The 25,785-nt window shown below is 44.2% G+C and overlaps 4 protein-coding genes across 7 annotated transcripts; all 4 read left to right on the top strand.

Moving 5' to 3' along the window:
* Positions 1-1,117: 1,117 nt before the first annotated feature.
* Positions 1,118-9,139, top strand: LOC131129379 (ras association domain-containing protein 1-like). Of its 3 annotated transcripts, XM_058072898.1 has the most exons (7): positions 1,118-1,583; positions 2,232-2,588; positions 3,875-3,999; positions 7,067-7,171; positions 7,243-7,522; positions 7,590-7,705; positions 8,261-9,138. In XM_058072898.1, exons 2-7 carry the CDS (start codon positions 2,267-2,269, stop codon positions 8,405-8,407), a joined length of 1,095 nt encoding a protein of 364 aa, XP_057928881.1. In that variant the 5' UTR covers positions 1,118-1,583; positions 2,232-2,266; the 3' UTR covers positions 8,408-9,138. The 3 variants fall into 3 exon arrangements, with proteins under 3 accessions (XP_057928881.1, XP_057928903.1, XP_057928891.1); XM_058072920.1 differs by lacking the exon at positions 1,118-1,583 and having other exon boundaries at positions 2,264-2,588; positions 8,261-9,139; XM_058072908.1 differs by lacking the exons at positions 1,118-1,583; positions 2,232-2,588; positions 3,875-3,999 and adding an exon at positions 4,721-5,089 and having other exon boundaries at positions 8,261-9,136.
* An 86-nt stretch (positions 9,140-9,225) lies between these two features.
* Positions 9,226-12,525, top strand: tusc2a (tumor suppressor 2, mitochondrial calcium regulator a). The gene is made up of 4 exons (XM_058065947.1): positions 9,226-9,318; positions 9,820-10,048; positions 11,086-11,206; positions 11,284-12,525. Exons 2-4 carry the CDS (start codon positions 9,900-9,902, stop codon positions 11,347-11,349), a joined length of 336 nt encoding a protein of 111 aa, XP_057921930.1. The 5' UTR covers positions 9,226-9,318; positions 9,820-9,899; the 3' UTR covers positions 11,350-12,525.
* Positions 12,526-16,737: 4,212 nt separating this feature from the next.
* Positions 16,738-22,348, top strand: hyal2a (hyaluronidase 2a). Its single transcript, XM_058065896.1, has 4 exons — positions 16,738-17,574; positions 17,982-18,933; positions 20,499-20,588; positions 21,537-22,348. The coding sequence occupies exons 2-4, from the start codon at positions 18,025-18,027 to the stop codon at positions 21,939-21,941; spliced, it is 1,404 nt and encodes a 467-aa protein (XP_057921879.1). The 5' UTR covers positions 16,738-17,574; positions 17,982-18,024; the 3' UTR covers positions 21,942-22,348.
* A 607-nt stretch (positions 22,349-22,955) lies between these two features.
* hyal1 (hyaluronidase 1) lies at positions 22,956-25,453 on the top strand. Of its 2 annotated transcripts, none has more exons than XM_058065908.1 (4): positions 22,956-23,072; positions 23,839-24,740; positions 24,805-24,894; positions 24,959-25,452. In XM_058065908.1, exons 2-4 carry the CDS (start codon positions 23,841-23,843, stop codon positions 25,283-25,285), a joined length of 1,317 nt encoding a protein of 438 aa, XP_057921891.1. In that variant the 5' UTR covers positions 22,956-23,072; positions 23,839-23,840; the 3' UTR covers positions 25,286-25,452. The 2 variants fall into 2 exon arrangements, with proteins under 2 accessions (XP_057921891.1, XP_057921900.1); XM_058065917.1 differs by lacking the exon at positions 22,956-23,072 and adding an exon at positions 23,593-23,760 and having other exon boundaries at positions 24,959-25,453.
* Positions 25,454-25,785: the final 332 nt, after the last annotated feature.

Raw genomic sequence — 25,785 nt, 5'->3', positions numbered from 1 at the left:
GCCATCCAATGGAAATGCACAAATAGACAAACATTCATTCATTCATTCATTTTCTACCGCTTTTCCTCATGAGGGTCGCGGGGGTGCTGGAGCCTACCCCAGTTGTCTTTGGGCGAAAGGCGGGGTACGCCTTGAACTGGTCACCAGCCAATGGAAATACACAAATAGACAAACATTCATTCATTCATTTTCTACCGCTTTTCCTCACAAGGGTCGCGGGGGTGCTGGAGCCTATCCCAGCTGTCTTTGGGCGAAAGGCGGGGTACGCCTTGGACTGGTCACCAGCCAATGGTAATGCACAAATAGACAAACATTCATTCATTCATTTTCTACCGCTTTTCCTCACAAGGGTCGAAGGGGTGCTGGAGCCTATCCCAGCTGTCTTTGGGCGAAAGGCGGGGTACGCCTTGGACTGGTCGCCAGCCAATGGCAATGCACAAATAGACAAACATTCATTCATTTTCTACCGCTTTTCCACACAAGGGTTGCGGGGGTGCTGGAGCCTATCCCAGCTGTCTTTGGGCGAAAGGCTGGGTACACCCTGGACTGGTCGCCAGCCAATGGCAATGCACAAATAGACAAACATTCATTCATTCATTTTCTACCGCTTTTCCTCACGAGGGTCGCGGGGGTGCTGGAGCCTATCCCAGCTGTTTTTGGGCGAAAGGCGGGGTACGCCTTGGACTGGTCGGCAGCCAATGGCAATGCACAAATAGACAAACATTCATTCATTTTCTACCGCTTTTCCTCACAAGGGTTGCGGGGGTGCTGGAGCCTATCCCAGCTGTCTTTGGGCGAAAGGCGGGGTACGCCTTGGACTGGTCGCCAGCCAATGGCAATGCACAAATAGACAAACATTCCTTCATTCATTTTCTACCGCTTTTCCTCACGAGAGTCGCGGGGGTGCTGGAGCCTATCCCAGCTGTCTTTGGGCGAAAGGCGGGGTACGCCTTGGACTGGTCGCTAGCCAATGGCAATGCACAAATAGTCAAACAATCGTAAAAAAAATTGTAAAAAAAAAACACAATTTCTTCAAGCATTGAGATTTACTACTTTGTTTGGCAGTCCTTGAACGCACCACTAGTTGCATTGAGTGGCGATGCGCGGATTAAATGTGAATTAACATTAAGAGCATTGGCTGGCGACCAGTCCAGAGTCTACCCCGCCTCTCGAACCAAGTCAGCTGGGATAGGCTCCAGCATACCCTGGACCCTAATGAGGATAAGAGAGGAAAACAGATGGATGGATGTTCTCACTGGACCTCAAGCAACGGGGATTCTGTGCCTCAGAGTTGAAAGAAAACATCCCGGATGTAACTGCAAGCTCATCTCACATGTTTCCTCCTCCTAACTTCAGCCGTGAAGGCTTCTTCTTCCGCTGATGCTTGTAAAGCAACACCGTTGGGGGAGCCTCACCTCTGTGAGGAAAGTGGGAAATAGTACCTAACGACATTTTTTCACCTTTTTACCGTAATACCTCGAGCGGGAACGACACCCATCGCCGTTATGTCGAACATCGGGGAAAGTTTTTCGTCTCCTTCATGGAAGATGTTCTTGAGACAAACCGCTATCTCCTCTGCCTGGGTGAGTTAAACAAGCCGAACGGTTGTTATCGCACGTAACATTTGTAAAATAATGTACTTTAATGGTTTTAGTCATTCAGTGTTTATATGTTAGCATGTCTGGTTAAAATGTGGCTATTTCGTAAATGTACCCCGGAGTTGGTATGCTAGGCTTGTTGTACACTTTGGGTACCGTGGAAAATACTACATTTAAAGTTGAAAGCATACACTTCGAACTCTTATATAAGTCAATCTTGGCTATTGGTTTGCAAGTATGTAGTTTTTTTCCTTACAGTGCGTACACGAACTGTGTAAGAGAATGTGTACAATCGAGTAAAGGGTTGGTTACTGGAGTTATTTTTTAAAAATCTGTTTACACCTGAATGCATCAGAATTATACAGCAAATACCGTCACGATTTTATGCTCAATTTTCATCATTTAAGCTAAAACAGGTTTTACAGCAACATGAACATGATGTGCAACAATTATAACACAATACTGTGTTAGATGTTAGTTAAATTCCAATGAAATACCGATTTTTACTGCAAACTGTTGTACGGTTGTTGTTGATATTTTGACTTCCTTATTCAGTTACATCCTCAATATTGAACATATTGCCCAGTTAATATCTTTTTTTATTTAATGAGATCTGTTTTTCTGTCTTAAAAGCTGACCATGGAGGCATAGGGGCTTAGAGCGACACGATGTTCACGGGGGAGTTCATTGAGCTCCGTGACCTGACCCCAAGCGGGGATCACATCCGGCTGACGGGTGCACACTCGCCATGCTCGCCTCCACGTCTGGAGAGAGCCAACGCCCTGAGGATCAGCCCGGGCAAGGTCCCGGATCTGCTGAGCCGGGTTGGCATCATCCGGATCCTGAGCAGTTCCGAGCTGGACCACCACCTGGTGGAGGAGACGGGAGAAGGTCACGACTTTCAACCCTGCAGCCACGCTCAGCCCACCTGGTGTGACCTGTGTGGGGACTTCATCTGGGGTCTCTACAAGCAGAGCCTGCGCTGTGCCAGTGAGACCAACATTACCTTCTTCCTTTTGCAGAAACCCGTGTTAAAATGTCACCTACTTCTGCATGTGTCTCTTGTTGAAATCTAAAGGCCTTGAATTTCCTGTTCTGAAAGCCACACAAACGAGCCTGCGCTTTGCGTTGCATCAACACGTAACACAAATACTGAACAATAACCTAATAACATCAAACTTGTGTTTGCGTGTTTTGTAGCAACAGTCAAAATTGTGTATATTTCTCAATAACTCATAAAAACAGTATGGAAGTGCTTGGTAGGCGAGTGCCATATTAGGTCATCTTTTGTCAATAAACCCTATGTATGGTTTATGCCGCCCTAAACCGTAGTATACTGTAATTACCAAAGTCCTGTTTGTAATACGTCATACTTAAGTATGTAGAGGCTCTTAAACCCGGACATTTGAACAGAAATAGGAAATAGTATTATAAATTCTGGCTTAGGATGCCAAACTAGTTATTTGCATGCATTCCTGAACAGAAAAATTACTTTTAAAGTTTTAAAGACCAAAGACACAACAGACATACTACGCTTTTATTGTTATCATGTATGAAAAAGTTGTTTGTTTAGGAAATTTGCATCATTGTGAATTTATTATTATTTACAATTACTGTTATATACTAGAAAAAAATGTAATATATGTGATGAGAACAATTCACGATTCTTTCTACGAGAAAGAGACGAGATTGTAACTTTTAAGTGAAGAATTATGACAGAATATTGCAATTTACTAGTATAACTTCTCCTGTGTGAGTGTGAATGGTTGTTTGTCTATATGTGCCCTGTGATTGGCTGGCGACCAGTCCAGGGTGTACCCTGCGTCTCGCCTGAAGACAGCTGGGATAGGCTAGTTTAGCGGCTGTTAAACATGCAAAGCTTGAAGTCAACTCTGGCTTCTTTACTCTTATTTATGTCCACTCTATTGGGTATTGCAATTGTAAAGGTGACCATAGGGGTGTTATTTCATGTCTACAGGTCTCTAATATAGTTCAAAATCGTATTTAGAAGATCGTAAACAGGTTTTCTATGCTCCAATGATGAAAATTTGGGGTTTCTAAAGAAGGAATTAAACTTTGTGGAAATTCATTTAACAATGATAAACGAGGGATTCCTGTATTCAGCTTTTCTACAATACCATCATCTTCAAACCATTACCTGTCACCTTTAACTTTGCTGAGCAAAGCAATATGTTTATTCTCTTGCTTGTCGCTTGCAGAGGTGTGCAACTGTACAGTTACACTTCTAATCCTTAACAAATGTTCCCCTCTTCCAGATTGCAGGTTCACATGTCACTACCGCTGTCGTCCCCTCATCCGCTTAGACTGCAATTGGGACCGAGGCTCATCTATCGACCATCCGTGTGTAGTGGAGCATACCATAGAAACCGACACAAATGTGGTAAGAAACTAAATATACACTTCACTCACACAAAAAAAAAAAACCTGACTGGACATATCGATTCTTAAGTATTCCAAGAGTCTCTCAGGTATAGCAAGTCTTTTTCCTCTTTCTGTATAGTGAATTTTGTAAAAATGTTAGCATAAATAGCACATTATTACATTTTTGTTGGCCCATGATGACAACTAAAGTTAATATAATGTAGTGTTACCAGTGGAAAACAATAATTTAATGCAGCTGAGGACATATTAGAATATTAATGTCATGTGATGGCTGAAAATAAGCGATTCAAATCAGTTTAAGTGAGTCGTATTAGAAAGTACCGTGGACAAGAGATATGAGAGTATTGAACGAGTCGTTCAAACCTTGCGAGTGCTGCACGGGTATTCGTCTCTGTTAAGTCTTTCACTTATTCACCCTTCATACCGCTAGCTAAATAAAAGAAATCAAGCCGGGGGTACTCGAGTGAATCAAACGCCCAATTCGCTTCAGTAAGGAACACATCACTGCTGTGTACGAAGTGGTCCAAAAAAAGTGACCATCACGTGACACTGGCCACATGAGTCGGTGGGGCTTTCAACATGCCGACAAAACGTCACTTCCTGAATCGGCCTCCAATCAGGAAGCGCTGCGCTGGATTTGTTTATTTTCTAATGTCCAACGTCTGAAAATGGGCGGGGACACCAAGGCGGCGCTGAGGAAGTGGCTCTTGCTAGGGTGGGGCTAAGGAAGTTCCAGCACAACCACATCCTGTTTCACACGAGAACAAGCGTTCTGTATAGCGGAAACGTGGCTGTTTAGACATCAAACCTTCGAACTTCTTGTGCGCTACATTGACTCACAAAACACCCAGGCTCGTACATCGGGACTATTTTCTTTTCAACTCGCGTGTCGGTTTAGCATTTTAGTAACCATGACAAGCTCGTCTAGCAGCTCGGATAAAGCGCCTTCCTTCGAGAAGACATGGGGCAGCTCCGCAAGCAGCGGCTATTGCAGCGCGGATGACTCCGACTCGGAGTTCGAGCAGTACTTCACCGCCAAGACATCATTCTTCACAAAACGCCAGAAATGCAAAGCGCAGGCAAATAAGGTGAGACATAAATGAAAATGTGGAAGTTCCCTTGCGTTTCAGTGCGCTTCCTCTTTTTTCGGAGTTGTAAAACTTCCGAGGTGTCCGCGAACGCAACCATTAGAAAGTAAACACAACTTTAAATAAACTATGTTTATGCGCATATCAGAACAGGGTGATATGCTGGGACACTGATAACATAAAAAAACAAAATTCTAACACAAATGTAACATGGATTAAGCAGGGAAATGTGATGATGTAAGAGCATTTCCGTGGCTACACCCATCACTCATTTACTGGACTTTTCTTCCACTCATTTCATCCATGAGTCATGGAATGTGTGGAGTTTTATGTCATAGTAACCCCCACACAAAACCATGTCTTGGTTTCGTTGACTGACAATAGCTTTTTTCCATCTTTGTGACCTTTTCTTGGTGCATGTGTTTATAGGCCATCTGCATTTTGGATAGTCAATATTTATTGATGTATTGCATTACATTAGCATCATTCAATCAGTCAGAGTGCTACCACTGAGTTTATGTGGCTTGATGTCTAAATATTTGAACCACAACTATGCTCGAGGCTTGTGTTTTCACATAATTTTCCAGTGTAGGGTTCAACTTTTTATGTTTAGGGTGCATTTTCCAGTTAACATAATGCTGCAGCATAGGCAGAGTGATGGCTGTTGAGTTTTTTGCAGGCAGGAAATGCCATCGGGTGGGCGCACACAGGAAAACGGCCATTTCATGCTAATGATACTGCAAATGCTGGAGGGCCAAATGCGAACATGAGTGGAACGTGACTGGCTGAAGAGTCAGATGACCTCACAGGATGCGTCTGCGACACAAGGGAGAGCATTGTATCTCTGGTGGGGGGCTATTTTTACATGAATACACAGTGAAGGAATGCGGTGTGTGGAGCCGTGGCTCGCTGTCATTGCAAACAGCTGCAGGTTCCACACGCACCCCTCCCTTCACAACTCCCATCATTACTCCCTTTCTTCGCGCTCGCTTAACCCCTCCCGCGGCAGCCGCTGCGGGAGGGGTTAAGCAGGATTGGCTCGGGTTGACTTCACCACTTTGGCTGCGTTGGCAGGAAGTGGGGAGTCTGATGCAACCGGTTCTCACCGCCAGAGCGAACAAACCCCATTTATCGCTTCATGTTGCCCAGTTTTCCATTATAATGAGCAACATTGTTTTCTGTTTGAAGCAAAATGTCACCATAGTTTTGTTCACTAATTTATTACTATTCATGAAAACACACCATTTCTGTGATCTCTTCGGACGGGGGTATTCAAAGTGCGGCCACAGGGGCTGTTTTTGACCGCGTCTGTTTAGTTTATCAGCCTTCGACACATTTTAAAAATACACATCAACAAGAAAAATGGAAAAAGACCATTGATTTTTCAAATATAAAGTAGATATTAGAATAAAGTCATAAAATAAAAAAAATCAGCAAAAAAAATATGACTCGTGTTAGCATTGACAGGATAATTGGCGACTATTGTCTCATGGGTGTAACCTTTCTGACACCTAGTGGCCAGTGTAGTGGAAAACATTCACACAGGAGCTGCTGTCGGCCGCAGTTCTCGTCAGTCACTGGCACGCTCCACACCGCTAACCATGCTAACACTCTGCAACTCTACAGTAGCTAGCTGACGTCACCATAGGCGCATGCAACATCACAGATATTACACTATACGCTGTATAGCAACTTCTAAATGCCTGATATTTGTGTTTTAGTTCATTTAGACATTTTCATGATTGAAAATGCTTAATTGGGCTACGAATACATACAATTTCTTTAAAGATGCATATGTATTGACTAACAGCAGGCTGGATTCAACCGTAAAACAATGCTAATTTAATTCATTTAGGACAAAACACAGGGTGCAATGTTACAACAGCGAGGGACGACAATTACCAATCACATTTTTTTTTTGTGTTGAGCACTGACATCTAGTGGTCCTACCATGCAACTCTTATTTTTCTCCTCCAGGATGAAGCGACTGAGTACAGCAAGCAGGAATTGAGCAGTGCAGACATTCAGAAGCAGGTGAAGGACTACAACTCCCAGATCAACAGCAACCTGTTCATGCATATGGTAAGTTCCGGCAAAAGAGCCACATTTGCATTGGTCACACTTGTAACGATTGTTTTTTTTCCCGTCTGGAGAACAAGGATGGCTCCTACATCGGCTTCATTAAAGTGCAGTTCAAGCTGGTGCGGCCCGTGTCTGTCGCGCCGTCCCCAAAGAAGGCATCGGGCGGAAGGAAGCGTAGCGGAGTGAAGCGCCGCACCTCCTTCTACTTGCCCAAGGACACGTCTAAGCACCTACACATCAGTGCTCATACGTCCGCCCGCGAAGTCATCGAGGCCCTGCTGAAGAAGTTCACCGTCATGGACAATCCTGCAAAGTTTGCTCTGTTCGAGCGCCGTGAGCGTCACGAGCAAGGTATTGCGTCCCGTTGGAGCGATCTCCTTGTCAATTTCCCAAACTGAGTGTCTTTGTCCTGCTTCAGTTTACATTCGAAAGATGTCTGATAACGAGCGGCCCCTCCCTCTGAGACTGAGTGCTGGACCCAGCGAGAAACTTCTCAGCTTCGTGCTCAAGGAGAACGAAACCGGAGAGGTCAACGTAAGTGTAGCATCGCGACAACTTTTTGTGTGGCTACTGCTCAGTTGCCGAGTGTTAGCATGGTTAGCAGTTTGGAGAGTGCCAGTGGCTGGCAGCAGCTCCTGTTTGAATGTTCAACACGTGTTCTTTGCACCACTGCAGCAGTATTCCACTACACTGGGCAACTAGCCAACAGGAGCGTTACATTGATGAGACAATAGCCACCTAGTATGCTAGCAATGCTAATGCATGAGTCAGTGTAATGTCTAATTTACTGCATGTCTAAGATGTGGTATTTTCTATTATTATGTGAACTTCACTATATTGTGTAATACGTGTGTTAAAGTGACAAGAAGGTTATTTCATGTTTAGAGGGCTCCAATAATGCAAAAAAAAAACACGTTTAGAAGATCTTCAGCAGATTTACGATGCCTACTTCGTGGAAAAGCACATATCGCTGTAGGTCTGGAACCAATTAACCGTGATAAATGTTTTTTTTTCTTAAAATCTCCTCTCGTTCTCGTAAACCCCAGAAAACAAAATCTGATCCAGTTTTTTGTTGTTTCCTCCTCGCAGTGGTACGCCTTCTCCACGCCGGAACTCAGCAACTTCCTGCGTATCCTCCAGCGCGAGGAAGAGGAGCACGTCAAGCAGATCATACAGAAATACGCTGTGGCTCGAGCCAAGATGCAGGAGGCCCTGCAAGGCTCCACGCCGGGATGATGAGCTTCTAAGGCTGGACTGTCACCTTTTTAAGTTTTGAGAAGCGGCAGTCGCGGATGCATGTGAAGTCCTCAGAGAATCAAAGCACCTCTTGGGTGAACGAGTGTGAAAGGGGCGCGAGAGAGACGATGAACGCGAGCGAGAGCTTGCGGGGATGTGCGTGTGAAGTGATGCGAGACATGAGCAGTGCCTTCCACCTGGAGCGTCTGATGTGCCTGAGAGAATGAGTTGAGAGGAAGGAGGAGCGTGGCGGAACAAACGGCGGATAACGATGTCCGCCGTATGGTGCCACCTGGTGATCCCGTTTGCAGCTCACCGTGGATCATTGAAATGTCCACAAAGCTGAAACGTGTGTTCACTGGAAGCATTTGCCACGTCCTCGGTGCAACTCTTTGTTAGTTTTGTATTTTTCACTGTCAATTTATGCACTTGTTACGCACTTCTGAATGTCAGAGAGCAGCACAGTGTCAAAATCACACAGGTTGACTGTGATTGTGAATGATATTTGTTTGTTTATATTTCACTTTCTGTCCTTTTCTGTGTTGACTCTTATGTCTGTCTTTATACGTGTATGTGCACAGGGCCAATAATCAGTTCTGCTGGTAAATAGTCCATTATTTTTATAATATAATAACTAATATAAATCATTATACATATTGTTGTGGCTGGCAGCACTGGTCTAAATTGATGCCATTTAACACTTTCAAATGTGCACTGCTTTCAATAAAGTCTATCAATCAAAGGTTTGTATGTTTTGTTTATTTTTTTTATTTTTTAAACAAAGCTCATGGATTATGTATCGCGAATGCTAGCTAGCAGTGGTTAGCTTGAGGTCAGCTGATCCCATCGTCACTACAACCACCATAGCAACGAACGCTTCGAGTCATGGTAATTGAACGGTGTAAGAGAAGGTAAACCTGTTAAGCATTTATTTAAAATAACAGTTTGTGCGGTTCTGTATTTTAACAGGTTAAAATATGCGGGGTGGGGTTTTTTTTTAAACGACGGGCGACAGGTGTTTGATACGGTTGAGCTCCTGTTGCTAACCTGCGTCAGTGGCTAATGAATTAGCATAGCTCACCAAGCAGGTTACCATTAGCCACTTTGACACGTTACGTATTATTTAGTACTACTACAACGATAATGTTTAAGTAAGACCATGTGGTGACGTTTCTGAAGCGATGTAGTGTTGCCAGGCATTATTAATGATGTCAGTCATATGATGCTTAGCATCTTTGAGTGCTAGCGTATGAAGCTAGCATGGCTACAAATAGAGCAGCTTTTATTATCGTTCTGTTCAGTCTGCAAAGACAGTTGTTTTTCCTATCAGTTAACATCAACATGAACTGTAGTGCTATTTCACAATGTAATACAACACTCATGAATAATATGTTAATGTCTCCTCTATTCAGGTCCCTGTGTAGCTAAGAAATGAAGAGGCTGGCCTAGATGAGAGCTTCACCTGAGCAGTAAGAATGCCTTACATCTGAGGATGGGAGGAAGTGGATCCAAAGCCAAAGGTGTGTGGCCTTTCTCAGGCAGTGGAGCTGCAGGTGACTCTGCCAGTGATGGTAACGAACAGTCCCTGGCCCGTCTCAAATGTTCCAGGAACGCTACACCTTTTGTTTTTACCAGGAGGAGGTAAATGCAACCATACATCAACACCTTCTTGCCCTAGACACGTTTTGTTGCCCATCGTATCAACATGTATTTGTCCAGAGCTGTTATTATCATTATTAAGTTCATAATAATTTATAAAAACATGATAATACAGGTCATATGTTCAGTATAATAATGCATTTTACATATAGAATGCTTTTCAACAACTCAAAAGACACTTTACAAGGTAAACACAAACAAATACAAATAGTAACTAAACTGTGCAGAACAAGTGTGTTTTTAAGAAAGTGGTACAGTCAGTCAGCAGAAGTGAGTTCCAAAGGGATCGGGTGGCAACAGAGAAGGCTGTGTCCCCCCCCCAGGTTGGGTGCTTGGTCCGAGGGATAGTCAGGAGGTTTGCATCAAGGGAGCGGATTGTACAGGAAAGGGTTGGGGGATGGAACAAGTCCTTCAGTTAAGACAGGGCCTGGTTGTAGTGTGCTTGGTGGGTGAGTAATTGGATGTCAGAAAGCCCACCATTTTTTTTACATGTTCATTTTTTTATGCTTGACTCATAATATTATTTCGTCAAGTATTGAGATTTTGAACTTTGTTTGGCGGTCCTTGAACGCACCGTGCGAAAGTTCAGACTATTTTCAACAGTCGCTGGTCAAAAATAGGCATTTTTACGGCCGTTATTTTGCCGTTATTAGTAGTCGTGTGTTGATATGTAGTATCCTACACTGGTCCATAGGTGTCAGTAATGTGACTGTAATGGTTGTGAGATTACAACAGTCTTTTATTGCAGGTTTGAATTATCAACCAACAGGCACAATAATCCAGAATAAGAACACAGGCTACTGTTCTAAATCACTTGTATTTCAATAAGTATTGACGATAATAGGCCACAAAAACAGCAATCATTTATTGATTAATTTCTGAGAAAAACATGATACAGCACTGAGCAATAATGGAATCGCAATATTGCGAGGGACAACTGGACTTTATTCTTGACAAAAATGTAGCATATTATATTACTGTGATGCCTCATTTGTTTCAATTTCGCGTCGCGTCGGCAGCTCGCTGTACTACGACGAGGATGGCGACCTCGCCCACGAATTCTACGAAGAGACCGTGGTGACCAAAAACGGCAGGAAAAAGTCCAAATTGAAGAGGATCCAAAAGAATCTGATTCCACAGGTGAGCCAAAGCCAAAGAACGGTATTTCTTATCAACGTCTTTGAACGTCACTTATATTGTTTTTGTGTTTCTTCCAGGGTATTGTGAAGCTGGACCATCCCTGCATTCATGTGGACTTCCCCATCATCCTTTGTGAGATGTGAAGCTTTTTATTTAACTCATGGAAAATCTCGTATGAAGTACTCCTACTGGACTGAAGAGGTCAGACCTGAGTCGTGTTTATTTGGGACATTGAGTTTAACTGTGGGGTTTGCAGAAACACAATGTCAAATATTCTAATAATATCACACACACACACATACGGCAGTGTGTTTGAGATGCTGTATTAGCCTGTGGTTGACAATACAGAGGACGTTTAGGGCCACACTGAAAATAAATGGTCAAATATGAGGTGGTGGTACAGGAAAAGTGGTCATTTTACGGGAATTATTATTATTATTATGGGAATAAGAAATAAAAAGTAATTCTGCGAGAACGTCGTGGGTATTCATTTGTGTTACTAAAATATAACTTCACAAATCCTCAACAGCCAAACCGTAAAATAACGTTTTTATTTTAATCTTTATTCTCGTAATATAGCTTTGCTCATAAGAATTTTATTTTTTATTCACATGCTACTACTTTACTGTCCAAAAAAACCTTGTTAATTTTCATCAAATATATTCACATAAAATTACAACATTTGTCTTTTAATATTATATCCTGCTCATATTATGTTCTTATTAAAAAAAATCTTAGTTTTGTCATGACAACTTTATGCTCTTAATATCACAGTGTTATTTTAATATGCTATTTTTCTTTTGGAATTTAATACTTTTATTTTTGTAATATTTCTACATAGAAATATGACTTATTTTTAAATGTAATATTACAACTTTATTTCTGTAATATCAAAAAAAAGTTAGATCTAATAAATTATTTTTTTTTTCTTGTAATTTACTACTTTATTCTGGTAATATTTATATTATTTTCATAAAATTACTCAATTTTCCATGTAATATTGCATCTTTATTCTTATAATAGCTGGGGCGATTTTTGTAAGTAGTGTGGCCCTAATACTCGTACTTGTACAGAAAGGCTGTAAAAAGTTAGCGGGGATGTACAAAGGTAGCAACTTTGTGTCTTGTGTGATTGAATGAATGTGGCGTCTCGTTCCAGGTATACATTGTACATTGTACATAATATGACAGTATTGTGTATGTCGGTCAGCCTTCTCTCGGTCACGTATGCTCAGACCTGCACTAGTGAACATGATGTACTGTACATAATGACACATGATCTAGTTGGAAATACTTGAATAAATGGTTTACCGAGTCGAACATGTCGAATCCGCACAGGTTTTGTTCAGATGTTTTGATTTAGAATAAGAGCTTATTATCAATATTCTTCTGGCAGGACGGAATATGTTTTGCTGGGAAGGCTGTCATGTGTGGTGTTCCACAAGGGTTGGTCCTCTGCCCTGTACTGTTCAGTACATGGATGCTACCAGAAAGCATGGGTCGCGCTTCCACTGCCATACCGATGACATGGAAACTGACCCATCTCACCACATGCCTGGCAACAAAACAGAGGGACTCCTCACCAGATCCACTCCCAGTTGACCTTCATCAGCGTGTCCTCCACAGTCTAGACCAGGGGTGGGCAAACTACGGCCCGGGGGCCACATCCGGCCCGCCAAGTGTTTGAATACGGCCCGTCCGTTCTTTCCAAAGTATTTCATTTAAACTCAACATACGAACTGGCATCATGGCTTGAGCCAACCTTTTGATGGTTTTATCAATTTTGTTATTTGATGTGGTCTGTTGTTTACAAAGTGCTCCTGAAAAAAGGGACACAAGCATAATGATGATAATAATAATAATAATAATAATAATAATAAATTTTAAAATATTTAAATATAAAATATTTAAATAAAAATATTTAAATATAAAATATTTAAATATAAATATAAAATAATGAATAATAATAGCAGATTGCATGACACTTTTACAGATACAATAATACCAGGTGGACTGTTACGTGTAAAATATATAGTCTGCCCCCCCCCCCCCCCGTTTTGTTAAATCAATGCGGCCCGCGAGTCAAAAAGTTTGCCCACCCCTGGTCTAGACCTCATTCTATCATGTAAGGAACATCTCCAGACTGCGTCCCCTTTCTCAGAGAAACTTGGTCATGCCTTTATCTCCTCAAGACTGGACTATTCTAGTTCCTGCCAGAATACTACTAATACATCACTCCCATCCTAGATTCATTCATTCATTCATTTTCTATCGCTTATCCTCATGAGAGTCGTGGGGGTGCTGGAGCCTATCCCAGCTGTCTAGATCCAGTACAAAATCCTTTTGTGCACCCATAAATGCATCACCGGTCAGAGTTTTTTTTACTGTATTATTTTGACATTCAACTGTAATGAAAGGTTGTATTGTCTCAGTAAAATGTTATTTACTAACACTTGTCTGTAGATGGCAGCAAAAATCCAAAGTTACTAACGCTCTCCTCCACAGAGGATGCTGTTGCTTCCTCTCTTAATCCTCGGTTATTGTGCTGCTCACTAATTATAGTCTTGGACTATAATCATGACAATTTGAGGCCACTGTTGCCGCTTGGCAGCCTACCAAAGCTCAATGGCAATGTAAACATATTTCAGCTGACAAATGTCCACAATAAGCGGCCTGCTCTTCTTTTCCAGGCCTTTTTTTTTGCATGCTGCCTGTAATTGTGTGGAATGTGGTCTGTTGTGTTTTTTTTTTTTTTTGTGCCAGAGGTCACTGACTTTCATGTGCTTCCTCTCTGGTTGCTGCTTTTTCATCTGTGGTGCTGCGGAGACGGGAAGACGAACTTCTTTTCTCTGGGGGCCACCCGGCTTTGTCACACGTATGGCTGCTCAGTGAAAGTGTCACCACTGAATTAGAAGGAGAAAAGTTTAAAAGTGTTATTTGTGAAGGCCATGTGACTACTTTAAATGACGTTGCAGAGGCTAACTTAGGCGACAGCAGCTGGAAGGGTTTGGCTTTTGGACGAGCGGGGTCGCACGCTCAGGAGCTGTTGTGGATTAAATTATAGAAATTTAGTTTAGTCATTGAAAATACTCTTTACCATTGCAAAAAACACTGAAAAATTAAACACAAAAATAGAATATTGTTGTTATATTGTTTTCATTGTCAGGCTTCAGATTTGCCCTCCATGTCATTGTTCATCAACTTCACCTTTCTTGTTTGATTTCAACGTGTACATTTCTGTTCTAGGTGAAACTGGCAGTGATTTGGCGTATTCGAGGGGAGCAGCCGTGACCGTGTGCCATTAAGTTAAGCTAAGTTAAAAGAAAGTGGTTAAATTAACTTAAAATGTCTTTTTATTTCAGATAACCCCGGAGATGCAGCATTTCAACGGCGGGTCCCGACACAGATACGGAAAATAGAAACATACATAATACGCACAATAATTCACAACACACTGCTGTACCACTTCCACAACTCTTATGCGTATATACTCTCTTAGAAAATGTAATCAGTATGCAGTTTGGAAGTAAACTCAGGGTCAGTCTAAAGACCAAAGTCTTTAAACACGAGTGAGTTCCATCACTGGAATCGATAATCAGGTGAGATAAAGCATATTTTGTACCCTCTGTGAACCCGAGTATTGAGGGGGAGGAGCTATCTGGCGTCTCCGGCAAAGCTTTTGCACTTATCAAATGTCGTGAAGCTGGAGTTTCGGGTGGATGATAAGGTTGTTTGTGTGCTCGATGTTATTCTTGCGGAATATTCTGCGCTACCAGTACGCCAAATGTTTGTTTACAAGTGAGCTCACAGTGCAAGTTACAACAAGAAAAAAAGGTGTGCTTGATTTGCTCACCCTCAAATAGTCCGGGTAACTTCGCCTCGTTAAAAAATTTAAAAAAAAATCTGTCGGATGTATGATGTCATAATTCCCGCATGTTGGCCCTGAATTTAAAAAAAATATATTTTGATTTGAAAATCGATTTTCGAGCAAGATATCGGAAGTATCGATATTTCAATTTCCGAGCACCACAGTCTCTAATTTGCTGCAGCGCTCCATTTTGTTGCTGCCCTCAGTCTCCTCTTGTATAAACGACACTATTGTTCTGGTTGATGCATTCAGTGCGGCATGGTTTTTGCAGTGTTCTGTCATCTGAACTGAGGCGTGTCTTTTGATGTCGAATGTTGATAATGAATTCTTTATGCAGTCAAAGTGAAGGTGGCCGCCCGCCCTCCCAGTTTTCCCTGCCATTGTTTTGACTTCCTGCCTGCCACTGACTTGTGTTGATGTCATGTTCAGGAAGAAAGAGGGCAAAGGAGACCCCCTGGGGGGGGGGGAGCAGACCGTTCCTTTGTTCCCGGTATCCATTCATAGGCATCGTTTTCCTGGAGCGCACGCTTCCCTCGTGACACCACAAGGTGAGTCAGCAAAGGATTTTTGGAAAACAAACAGCGGAAAAACGTCTCACTTCCAACCTCGCCGCTGTCACGCGGCGCTAAAAAGTCCTGTCCGATTAGTCTTTTCTCCTCACAAACCCCCGTAAAACTTTTACAGCTTGACATCTCTAACAAGTGATAACACCTCATTGTCTTGTCCTTTACACAACACAAAGACATAGAGGTCATTTTGCCGCCATTGTTACTTCATGGCATTCATTCCTCATGCTGTAAAACCCACTTTGACACTTTCTTATCTGCTGTGTTAGGCGGCCCTCGCTTGTCAACACAAGCCTCGGGCATCGAGGACATGTGCACAGCAGATGCCCGCTGCCTGCCAAAAAAAGACAATAACCACCCCGCCTAAACATAACCTTAGAAAAGTATCCAATTAAAAGTGAAGATTATACGGTAATAAAACAGCGGCGTAGGAAGGTTAGATATGATGACACGCTCATCGAGTAGGACCACTGATTGGCTGTACTGCTCCACTGATAAGACAACAGTGTGTATTTTATTTGTTGGTGTCTTGATAGAAACTATCTTTACACATAAACAGTGGCCTCATACGGGAAAAAAGCGAGGCCTCCGGATGCTTCTTCTGCCACTAATTGTAGACGGCCAAGTGATTGTAGAGGAACGGTACGACACAGTAGCAATCACAACCTTTCAAATGTACGCTCCTTATGTTAAGAGGCCGGAGAACCGCTAGGAGGAGAGCATGAGGGTATTTTCAATGCATGAAGTTTCTAAATATGGGCGGCAGTGGCTCAGGGGGTAGAACAGGTCGTCCGGAAGGTTGGCGGTTCGATTCTCACTTCCTTGTATCTCCGGTGCTGCCCACACTGGTGTATTAAATGAATGTTTGGTGGTGGTCAGACTACCCCATGGCAGCTGTGGATACGGATGTAGTTTACCACCACCAGTGTGTTAATGAATATTGGGTATTTAGTCTAGGGCCCCTACAATAGTGTATACAAAGTGTGTCCTTCACAATAGGGCTGTTGTTTGGGCGATTGGGGGGGGGGGGGGCAAATGAGTAACTTGTCCCGAGGAGGCGAGGGGACACACTTAGATTATTTTGTCCCGGGCCCAGCCAAAGCTGTCAATGGCCGTGCTTCACACTTTTCATCCACAACAACTTCAGTTTTAATATATGACTATTCCACCGGTTGACTTATTTTTACACTTGTAAGGCAGTCAATAATGTTGAAATTCTGCTATTTTTTTTGCCTATATGGTTAATAACAGCACTATTTCATCGAATAGTCATTCATTTTCCGTTAAAGTGAAAGTCCACCACTACCTCTTACAAGTGTTCATTCAGAAGAGGTATCAATTGAAATGTGACGTCAGACCCACTTTGAATGATTCTATTGGACAATAATTTTCCTGATTAGATGACAGTATTTTTAGTAAAGCGACAGTGGCTGTGACCTTGAAAGAATCTTGACGTTGCTGGTGATGACTGCATCTGCTTCACATAGACTGGAACTCACTCGGTGGACGAGCTCATCTGACGATTCTCGGTAGGGGGGTTCGGAAGACTAGCTTAAGGATAAGTAGCCACGCGCAAAGCTGCAATGCTCACAGAGATAGCACAATGTGTACGTAGACGTAGTAAAACTGTGCATATAAGTACTTGAAAGTCATAACATGTTTTCTTTAGAAGATGATAGCTAGACGATCTCTATCTCATACACTTCCCCCTTTCTCTAATGGAACGTCCCAAGTCGGGTTGGCGTGTTCCACAACCTCGCAGGGGGGCAGCTGCTCCCGTTCTCAGTCCGCCGGGAGACAATGTGATCAAGTACGTCTACGACTTTATTACTTCTTTTTTTAAACCTCCGGCAATGTTCGTGCTTTGACAAAACACAAACGGCGGCTTGATTGACGGCTGGCTGGTGGGAATGCTTCCCCGGACTCACAGGAAAGGTACGATCACCCGCAGAATTGACTTTTTTTTTTTTATTCATTATGAATTCAACTGAAGTTATTTTTGTCAGTGAAAACATTACAGGGATGAGTTTGATACGGGAGTTATATCAAACCGGATTGTGCAAATATTTAATTGACACTGTCATTTAACAACATGGTTATTATTGTGTTTGTAGTTTGCAAAGGTGGGGGTCAGTGGAGCTTCCACTTTTTCCACTTCCAAATTATTTTGCTTTGCAAGGATCTTCCATTTTGTTCCTGTTAGGGTTTAATTTGGGTTATTTGGCTTGTAGCGTAAACAATACATTTTTTCCCAGTTTTCCATCAAAACCACTACATGCAACGGTTCCGGTTTGTGTGAGTGCCGGGTAGAAAAGTGACTATGTGTTGTGTGCTGATTCCAGATCAGAGAGTGCCGGTCTATTGTGTCAGGAGCCACCAGGAGACATGCACTGGACTCTGCTGCTGATTGTGCTGCTGTGGGATGGACTCGCTGCTGTCGAACCGAAGGCCACAAGATGGCCGCTGTACTCCCAGAAGCCTCTGCTGCTAGCGTGGAACGCCCCCACGGAGGACTGTTTCCCTCGCCATGGCATCGCCCTTCAGGTGGACCAGTTTGAGATCGTGGCCTCTCCCACCGAGGGCTTTGTCAAACAGAACCTGACCGTCTTCTACAAGGAGCGCATGGGTTTGTACCCCTACTTTGAGCCAGACGGGACCCCCGTGAACGGGGGTCTTCCGCAGGTGTCCAGTCTTGCGCAACACCTGGAAAAGATGCCGCTGGGGGTGAAGAAGTACATACGAGAGCCGGACGCCAAAGGCCTGGCGGTTATCGACTGGGAAGAGTGGCGCCCCCTGTGGATACGCAACTGGGACGCCAAGGACATTTACCGGAGACATTCCCGAGAGCTGGTGCGCCAGAAGAACCCCACCTGGCCGGCCGAGCAGGTCTCCAAAGTGGCCCAGCAGGAGTTCGAGATGTCGGCCAAGAAGTTCATGCTGGAGACGCTGAGACGGGCCAAAAACCTGAGACCCCAGCAGCTGTGGGGGTTCTACCTGTTCCCGGACTGCTACAATCACGACTACAGGCTCACGCTGGAGTACTACACGGGGCGCTGCCCCGACGTGGAAGTGGCGCGCAACGAGAAGCTCAAGTGGCTGTGGAACGAGAGCACGGCGCTCTTCCCGTCCATCTACATGGGCACCGTGCTGCGCTCCTCCGCCTCCGGGCGCCAGTTTGTCAGGAACCGAGTCAAGGAAGGGATGCGCTTGGCGTCGTCGGGCGACGGCCTGGCTCGGCCCGTGTTTGTGTACACGCGGCCCACGTACATCAACTCTTTGGAACAGCTGACGGAGGTGAGCTCACTGTGACCAGTCCTCAAATGTCACATGTCTGGCTCTGTCCAAGTTCAATCTGTGTTCCCGTGTGATCGGTGGCAGCGCGGTGGGGTTATCAGCGAGCGCAGTCCTTTCCTGTGTCGATAGCACACTGGACGGATGGGTGGTGGTCCCCTCTAAAAACGCGCTAACACCCTTTTGACGACTTCCTTAACAGAGAAGAACAAACATGAGCTGTCACAGAAGGTCACCTGGAGTCTCTGATTATTAGAATCAATATGATGGATTCAGGGCTGTACGGTGGTAGAGTGGTTGGCGCACAGGCCTCACAGCTAAGAGACCCGAGTTCAATCCCATCCTCGGCCATCTCTGTGTGGAGTTTGCATGTTCTCCCCGTGCATGCGTGGGTTTTCTCCGGGTACTCCGGTTTTCCTCCCGCATTCCAAAAACATGCTAGGTTAATTAGCGACTCCAAATTGTCCATAGGTATGAATGTGAGTGTGAATGGTTGTTTGTCTATATGTGCCCTGTGATTGGCTGGCCACCAGTCCAGGGTGTACCCCGCCTCTCGCCCGAAGACAGCTGGGATAGGCTGCAGCACCCCCGCGACCCTCGTGAGGATAAGTGGTAGAAAATGAATGAATGAATAATACATCTGCGCGGAGGACGAGTGGTTAGCGCGAAGGCCTCACAGCTAGGAGACCCGAGTTCAATCCCACCCTTGGCCATCTTTATGTGGAGTTTGCATGTTCTCCGGGTACTCCGGTTTCCTCCCACATTCCAAAAACATGCTAGGTTAATTAGCGACTCCAAATTGTCCATAGGTATGAATGTGAGTGTGAATGGTTGTTTGTCTATATGTGCCCTGTGATTGGCTGGCTACCAGTCAATCACAGAATGAATGAATGAATGATGGTTTCATCGTGTCATCCAGCAATCAAAGCAAAAGCGTCCAAAATCACTGGCATGGAAACAGGAGTGCAGAACATTCATAAAGGGATTTAAATGAAATAAAATCTGATTCATTGGTTAAGTGGAGCTAAATAAATGCATGACTACCTTCTATATCCCTTGGGGCTGAAACTGGTCCCAGTGTAACCCATAAGGTCCGCTCCCTGCAGAGCGTTAGCCTTCACGCTAAAAGCCCTAGCTGTCAACTCGGTGTCCAGTGTGACTTTTAAGTTGTTGGGGAGCGAGGTTTACCAACGTACGTTTGCACAGCTGCACCAGCTGACATCTGTTTAAACCCCCCCAACCCCCCCGATACTCCCTTTCATCAAGGAGAAGGAGAGCCAAAAGCCTGGGCTTTTATCTTGAAGGGTAGCACTCTTGAGTCTTATTCTGGCAGGTCACATTGGTATAATTACCTGGATGAGAGTGAGGTATGGGGGGGGGTGAGTTTAACGGGTACCCTACTCCCCACACGCCTTAGCTTGATGGCTAGCGCTCTCGACTCTCATTCTGGGGACCCTGGATTCGACCCAGGCGGACCGGCGGGTTCCGTCTGCACATTCACATTACAGAACTTTATTTGTGCTCATTAAGGCTACCAGTATAATTCCTGATGACATCATCTTTTCCAGACAGACCTGGTGTCCACCATCGGCGAGAGCGTGGCTTTGGGAGCAGCAGGCATCATCCTGTGGGGAGACGCGGCCTACGCCAGCAACAAAGTGAGCCTCCCACCAAGCGTGTCATGTGGCGTCGTCATGCGATCTTGTCACGTGGGCCGTGTGTGTCAGCTTTTCTTATTAGTTCGGGGCCACGCTTCCAAGCTAGCAGCTCCAGGTCACATGGAGGAACATGTCCGTGGTGGTTGTTGTGCTACTGTAACCCTCGGGGCCTCGAACATTCAAGTTACACTATTTACACTCTTGGTGTTACACTTAGTTACACAATTGTAATTATGATTTTTTTCAATATAGTTAAAAATATATCATTCATTTTCTGCCGCTTATCCTCACAAGGGTCGCAGGGGGGATGCTGGAGCCTATCCCAGCTGTCTTCAGACGAGAGGCGGGGTACACCCTGGACTGGTGGCCAGCCAATCACAGGGCACATATAGACAAACAACCATTCACACTCACATTCATACCTATGGACAATTTGGAGTCGCTAATTAACCTAGCATGTTTTTGGAATGTGGGAGGAAACCGGAGTACCCGGAGAAAACCCACGCATGCACGGGGAGAACATGCAAACTCCACACAGAGATGGCCAAGGGTGGAATTGAACTCGGGTGTCATAGCTGTGAGGTCTGCGCGCTAACCACTTGACCACCGTGCAGCCTGTTAAAAAAAAATATTTTTTTAAAAATATGTTTTTCCTCAGAAGAACTCCATTCCAAATTTTTCTATGGGAAAAAATTGAAATGGGAATTGGAATATCAATGGGGGTTTTTTTGGAGCAAATATTAGAGTTAATATTCAAAAAGTTGTAATATAAATATATATTTTTTACATTTTCATTTTTTCATTCATTCTAATGGCCCTACATTTCAAAATAAAATCTTGGAATAAGTGTGCCAAAATGCCCCCCAGAAGCAGAGAATAATGTAATTCCATGGCCATCCATAAATCCTCCCGTCCACAAGCGATAACTCTTGTCTTTTCTCCTTTTAGACCACCTGCTCCGAGCTGGATGCTTATCTTCGGGGTCCTCTGGGCCAATACCTCCTCAACGTCTCCACGGCAGCAGAGTTATGCAGCCAGAGCTTGTGCACTTCTCACGGGCGCTGTCTGCGCCGCGACCCAGACGCCGATGTTTACTTACACCTGAACCCCCTCACCCACAGCGTCCGGGCCAGCGCCGGCGGCAAGCTGAAGGTCACGGTCCAGCCCGACCAAGCTCACACCACCGATTTCGGCGGCAGTTTCCGATGCCAATGTTACAGCGGTTTCGAGGGGGAACGCTGCGAGAAGCCGGACACTCGGTACCACAGTGGGGCGGCCTATCGGGTGTCCGTGTCGACACTGCAGTGTGTGATCTTGCTGCTCCTTTTTATCGTTGTGCTGCCTTTGCTGTAGAATCCCGAGGTCAAGGTGTGTTTCGAATGCTGTAAAAAAAAAACACAACGTGAATTTGCAACACTGCAAGTGGGTTAAAAGGTTATTTTTGTAACTTTTTCACCTAACGAGGGCCTGCTGGAATGATCGTGTTTACATTTTTGCTCTGTTTCCTGGTCTCCCCAAGGTGTCAGATTCCCCGTTTCTCACAGCCAGGATGTTTATTGAGGGAAATGTGACGAATGAGTGCATGGATGTCGGTTGCCTAGCGAGAAGAACGATTCATAAGACGTGCCTGATATTTGTTTTTTTTTTTCCACAATGATCAGAAAATTGGAAAATAGATTTTATGAAAGCCGTGGCAGTATTTATTTGAATGTATTTTTTCTGTGCCTAAAACATGACTACTACTTTACTACTCCTTAAAATGGTTCTGTTTTGCTCCATTTTCTTTCTGAAAAGAAATTGCCTGTTTCAGCTACTGTTTGGGTTGCCAGATATCTGTCACTTTATAAATACATTACTTCCTATCTCTGTCCTGTCTTGTTAAAATGCCATTTTCAATAATCATGATTGAGTAATAATAATAATCATGATTAAGTTAGTTAACACAGAACTGCCATACTGTTATGAAGCCTTTGTAGTCCGCATTGAAGGCCAAAAAAAAAAGATCAGCTTTGTCAAGTTTGCTTCTAACTTCTCCCCCCTCCTCAAGTAATTGCAGGTTATTGTTAAACCAAGAACTATTTTTTACTTCTACTTACGGGGAAACCACATAATGGGTTATAACAGTTTAGTGTTTTTTTAACAGACTTATTAAAGTATACAAGTCAATTTGATAATACAGTTTTCCATTGAAATCCATTCAAAATGTGTGCACCTTATGCTAATGGTGGAACAGTTTAACTACGTGAAAGCGTTTTAATGAGCCTGTCCCTTTAAAAGTCAGGACTCTAGTATGGCTCATTCTGATTGGCTGTGAGAAACCTAGTAGCCTTATTGGCTGTGTGAAAACAAGACTAGATCCTATTGGTTGTTAGACTTCCCACGTCTGTTGTTGTGTTTTCACCCCTTCAGGTGATTATGAGCCCGCTTTGGTTGTTTTCCTCAACATATCCAAACTATAATTGATCACTCCAACGTGGCGTGTAGGTAAGTAGCAAAGTGTGTGACGTTAGTGTAAGTGTTCACGTCGTTCTCGCGTGGGCAATCCGTAAGCATCTGTCTGGCAGTGCAGCTTTTACCACAACATGTGTTTCTCATTAGAGAACTTTCAAGTACAGTAATAATATGTGCTCAAGAGTCTAAATCGTCACTTTTCCGTCTTTAAAATTGGAGTTTACTGACTTTGTGTGCTTCACAACTAGGAACACTGTTTCAGCATACTGTAACTGTAGTGTAGTAACATCCTCTTCGAAATTGTGAAGCAAGATAACCAGGGTTTCAACATGTCTGACTTGCGAGAAAAGGGGAACGACATTTCTAATAAGAATGTACAAACATAACACAACAGCTATCACTTGATTTTGACATTTGAGATTTGACAGATATAAGCGTATTCAGTAAATGCCTTTTCTATGGATGCTTCTGGAAGGAACGCTAGGTGGCGATATGCGCTCATTTAGCTTGAGTCGCAGCTTTCTTTTCCGGGTGAGTTATTATGACGTCACGCCCAAACAAGGAAGCTAGTAATAAACGGCACAGTTAAATTGGTTAGTTTACGCCTATTTAAGATTTGATTAAATGACATTATTTTTGTGTTATTGTGTTGATTATATAGTTATACAAGAAAACTCATGAATGGACTCTTAAGTTAATTGTTGGTACAGTTACCAAAAAGGTATAAAATAAGTTCCCAGCGAGTATTTTGATGAGTTCAGAGTAAGTACTAGTAACGCTGCCTTTCTGTTTCTCATAGTGATGAGTTGTCTCCATCCCGACATGCTGCTCTTCCTCACTGTGATGAGCCACGTTTCTTTGGTTTCTGTGGCAACCTCATCTTTTTCCCAGCTGCCGTTCTGGGCCGTGTGGAACGCCCCTACTGACGCCTGCCTCTCCAAGTATGGAGTGGATCTCGACTTGGGGACGTTCAACATCGCCGAGAACCAGAACCAAACCTTCATGGGTGAAAACATAACCATCTTTTACACGGATAAACTGGGTCTGTATCCCAGGTACAGTCAAGGCAAGGCGGTTAACGGCGGCGTGCCCCAGAACGCCAGCCTCAAAGACCACCTCAGGGCCGCCAAAGAGGATATCCATAAATGGATCCCCAATGAGGACTTCCAAGGTTTGGCCGTGGTGGACTGGGAGAGCTGGAGGCCTGTGTGGGAGAGGAACTGGGACACTAAGCAGGTGTACTGGGAAGCATCAAGAGCTCTTGTCAAGTCCAAGCATCCAAACTGGAAGCCTGCAGTGGTGGACGCCTTAGCCCGGGCGGCCTTTGAGACCGACGGTAAGAAGTTAATGGAAGAGACTCTGAAACTGGGCCAGAAGGAGAGGCCTGACGGACTGTGGGGTTTTTACGGTTTCCCCGAATGCTACAATCCTTACAAAAGCATCAACTACACGGGCGAGTGTCCCACCGTGGAGTGCAAGAGGAACGACGAGCTGATGTGGCTGTGGAACGTCTCCTCGGCTCTGTATCCAAACATCTACCTGAGCTTGGAGCTGCGAGCCGTCGGCAGGGAGGTGGGCCTCTACGCTCATCACCGCATCCTGGAGGCCATGAGGGCTGGCGTTCAGGTCGCTCGGCCCGATCTGCCCGTCATCCCCTACGTTCGCATCGTCTACACGTATTCACTAGCGTTCCTCTCGCAGGTAAGTGGTAAGAAGATCCTTTGGAGCTACCAGAAATATTCGGTTCTTCTGTTGTCTCCTACAGGAGCATCTTGTTTACACTATCGGAGAGAGCGCCGCCTTGGGATCTGCTGGGGTAGTGCTGTGGGGGGACCACGCTTTCTCCAGATCCGAGGTACCACCAAAAAAGCAATGAACAAGTAAGATAATTCTTCATCGTCTTCTCCTCCTTCTTCCAGGCAACTTGTAACGTCGTCAAGTGGTACATCGATGAAACTCTAGGTCCATATTTGGTCAACGTAACCGCGGCGGCCACGCTGTGCAGCCAAGCCATGTGCTCCTCAAGGGGGAGGTGCGCGAGAAGGGACCCCGAGTCGAGGGTGTATCTCCACTTGGATCCTGCATGGTGGAAAGTGGTGGCCGAGAAGAGAGCAGAAGGCGGGCGGGGCTACACCGTGATGGGACGCATCACGACACGGGAGGTAACGCGCATGAGGGCCCAGTTTGAGTGCAGGTGTTACCCAGGTTGGACTGGTGACAGCTGCTCCACGCCCACTCACGGGTAAACGCTCCTGATTGGCTGTTGGTTTTACTATTAATACATGCATCCATTTTAACCACTAACACTACTCGTGTTTTATTTTATACCGTATGTTTATTCAAGGCTTTATAACGCATACACACACACACACGCCAGTATATGATTAAAATCATTTTCAATCAAAATAAAACGTTTTCCGCATCATTAATTTCAAATTCGGTGAGAAAAAAAACTGGAAATGTGGACTTAAACCAGCGCTTTAGTCGTGTAGGTTTGTTTTTCACCAGCAGGGGGTGTTGTGGTACAGCTAATTGTAGACAACTAAAGCTAATCATGGAGGACAAACACTTGTCTGATTAGGTCAATGCTGGTCATTTTCTAGCATTTAAAGACGATCTTTCCTGTCAGACATTGCTACTCCTCTCTTTTTAGATGGAGTAATTCCCAGGAAAAGATTCCCACTGTTTCCATTCTGCTTGTTTCTTGGATTGGGGGGAGGGTTAGGAGATTGATTTTTCCCATTAC

The sequence above is a fragment of the Doryrhamphus excisus genome, chromosome 1 (assembly GCF_030265055.1).
Source record: "Doryrhamphus excisus isolate RoL2022-K1 chromosome 1, RoL_Dexc_1.0, whole genome shotgun sequence".
In the NCBI taxonomy this organism is placed as follows: Eukaryota; Metazoa; Chordata; class Actinopteri; order Syngnathiformes; family Syngnathidae; genus Doryrhamphus; species Doryrhamphus excisus.
The sequence above is the reverse complement of the archived record's forward strand: the minus strand, read 5'-3'. Positions and strand labels throughout refer to the sequence as shown.

Coding starts and splice junctions, on each gene's coding strand:
- LOC131129379 (XM_058072920.1), top strand. CDS start 2,267: ATGTTCACGGGGGAGTTCATTGAGCTCCGTGACCTGACCCCAAGCGGG. Junction 2,589..3,874: donor GCAGAGCCTGCGCTGTGCCA/GTGAGACCAACA, acceptor CCCCTCTTCCAG/ATTGCAGGTTCACATGTCAC. Junction 4,000..7,066: donor TAGAAACCGACACAAATGTG/GTAAGAAACTAA, acceptor TTTCTCCTCCAG/GATGAAGCGACTGAGTACAG.
- tusc2a (XM_058065947.1), top strand. CDS start 9,900: ATGGGAGGAAGTGGATCCAAAGCCAAAGGTGTGTGGCCTTTCTCAGGC. Junction 10,049..11,085: donor TTTGTTTTTACCAGGAGGAG/GTAAATGCAACC, acceptor TCGCGTCGGCAG/CTCGCTGTACTACGACGAGG. Junction 11,207..11,283: donor AAAAGAATCTGATTCCACAG/GTGAGCCAAAGC, acceptor TGTTTCTTCCAG/GGTATTGTGAAGCTGGACCA.
- hyal2a (XM_058065896.1), top strand. CDS start 18,025: ATGCACTGGACTCTGCTGCTGATTGTGCTGCTGTGGGATGGACTCGCT. Junction 18,934..20,498: donor CTTTGGAACAGCTGACGGAG/GTGAGCTCACTG, acceptor CATCTTTTCCAG/ACAGACCTGGTGTCCACCAT. Junction 20,589..21,536: donor CGGCCTACGCCAGCAACAAA/GTGAGCCTCCCA, acceptor TTCTCCTTTTAG/ACCACCTGCTCCGAGCTGGA.
- hyal1 (XM_058065917.1), top strand. CDS start 23,841: ATGAGTTGTCTCCATCCCGACATGCTGCTCTTCCTCACTGTGATGAGC. Junction 24,741..24,804: donor CACTAGCGTTCCTCTCGCAG/GTAAGTGGTAAG, acceptor TGTCTCCTACAG/GAGCATCTTGTTTACACTAT. Junction 24,895..24,958: donor ACGCTTTCTCCAGATCCGAG/GTACCACCAAAA, acceptor TCCTTCTTCCAG/GCAACTTGTAACGTCGTCAA.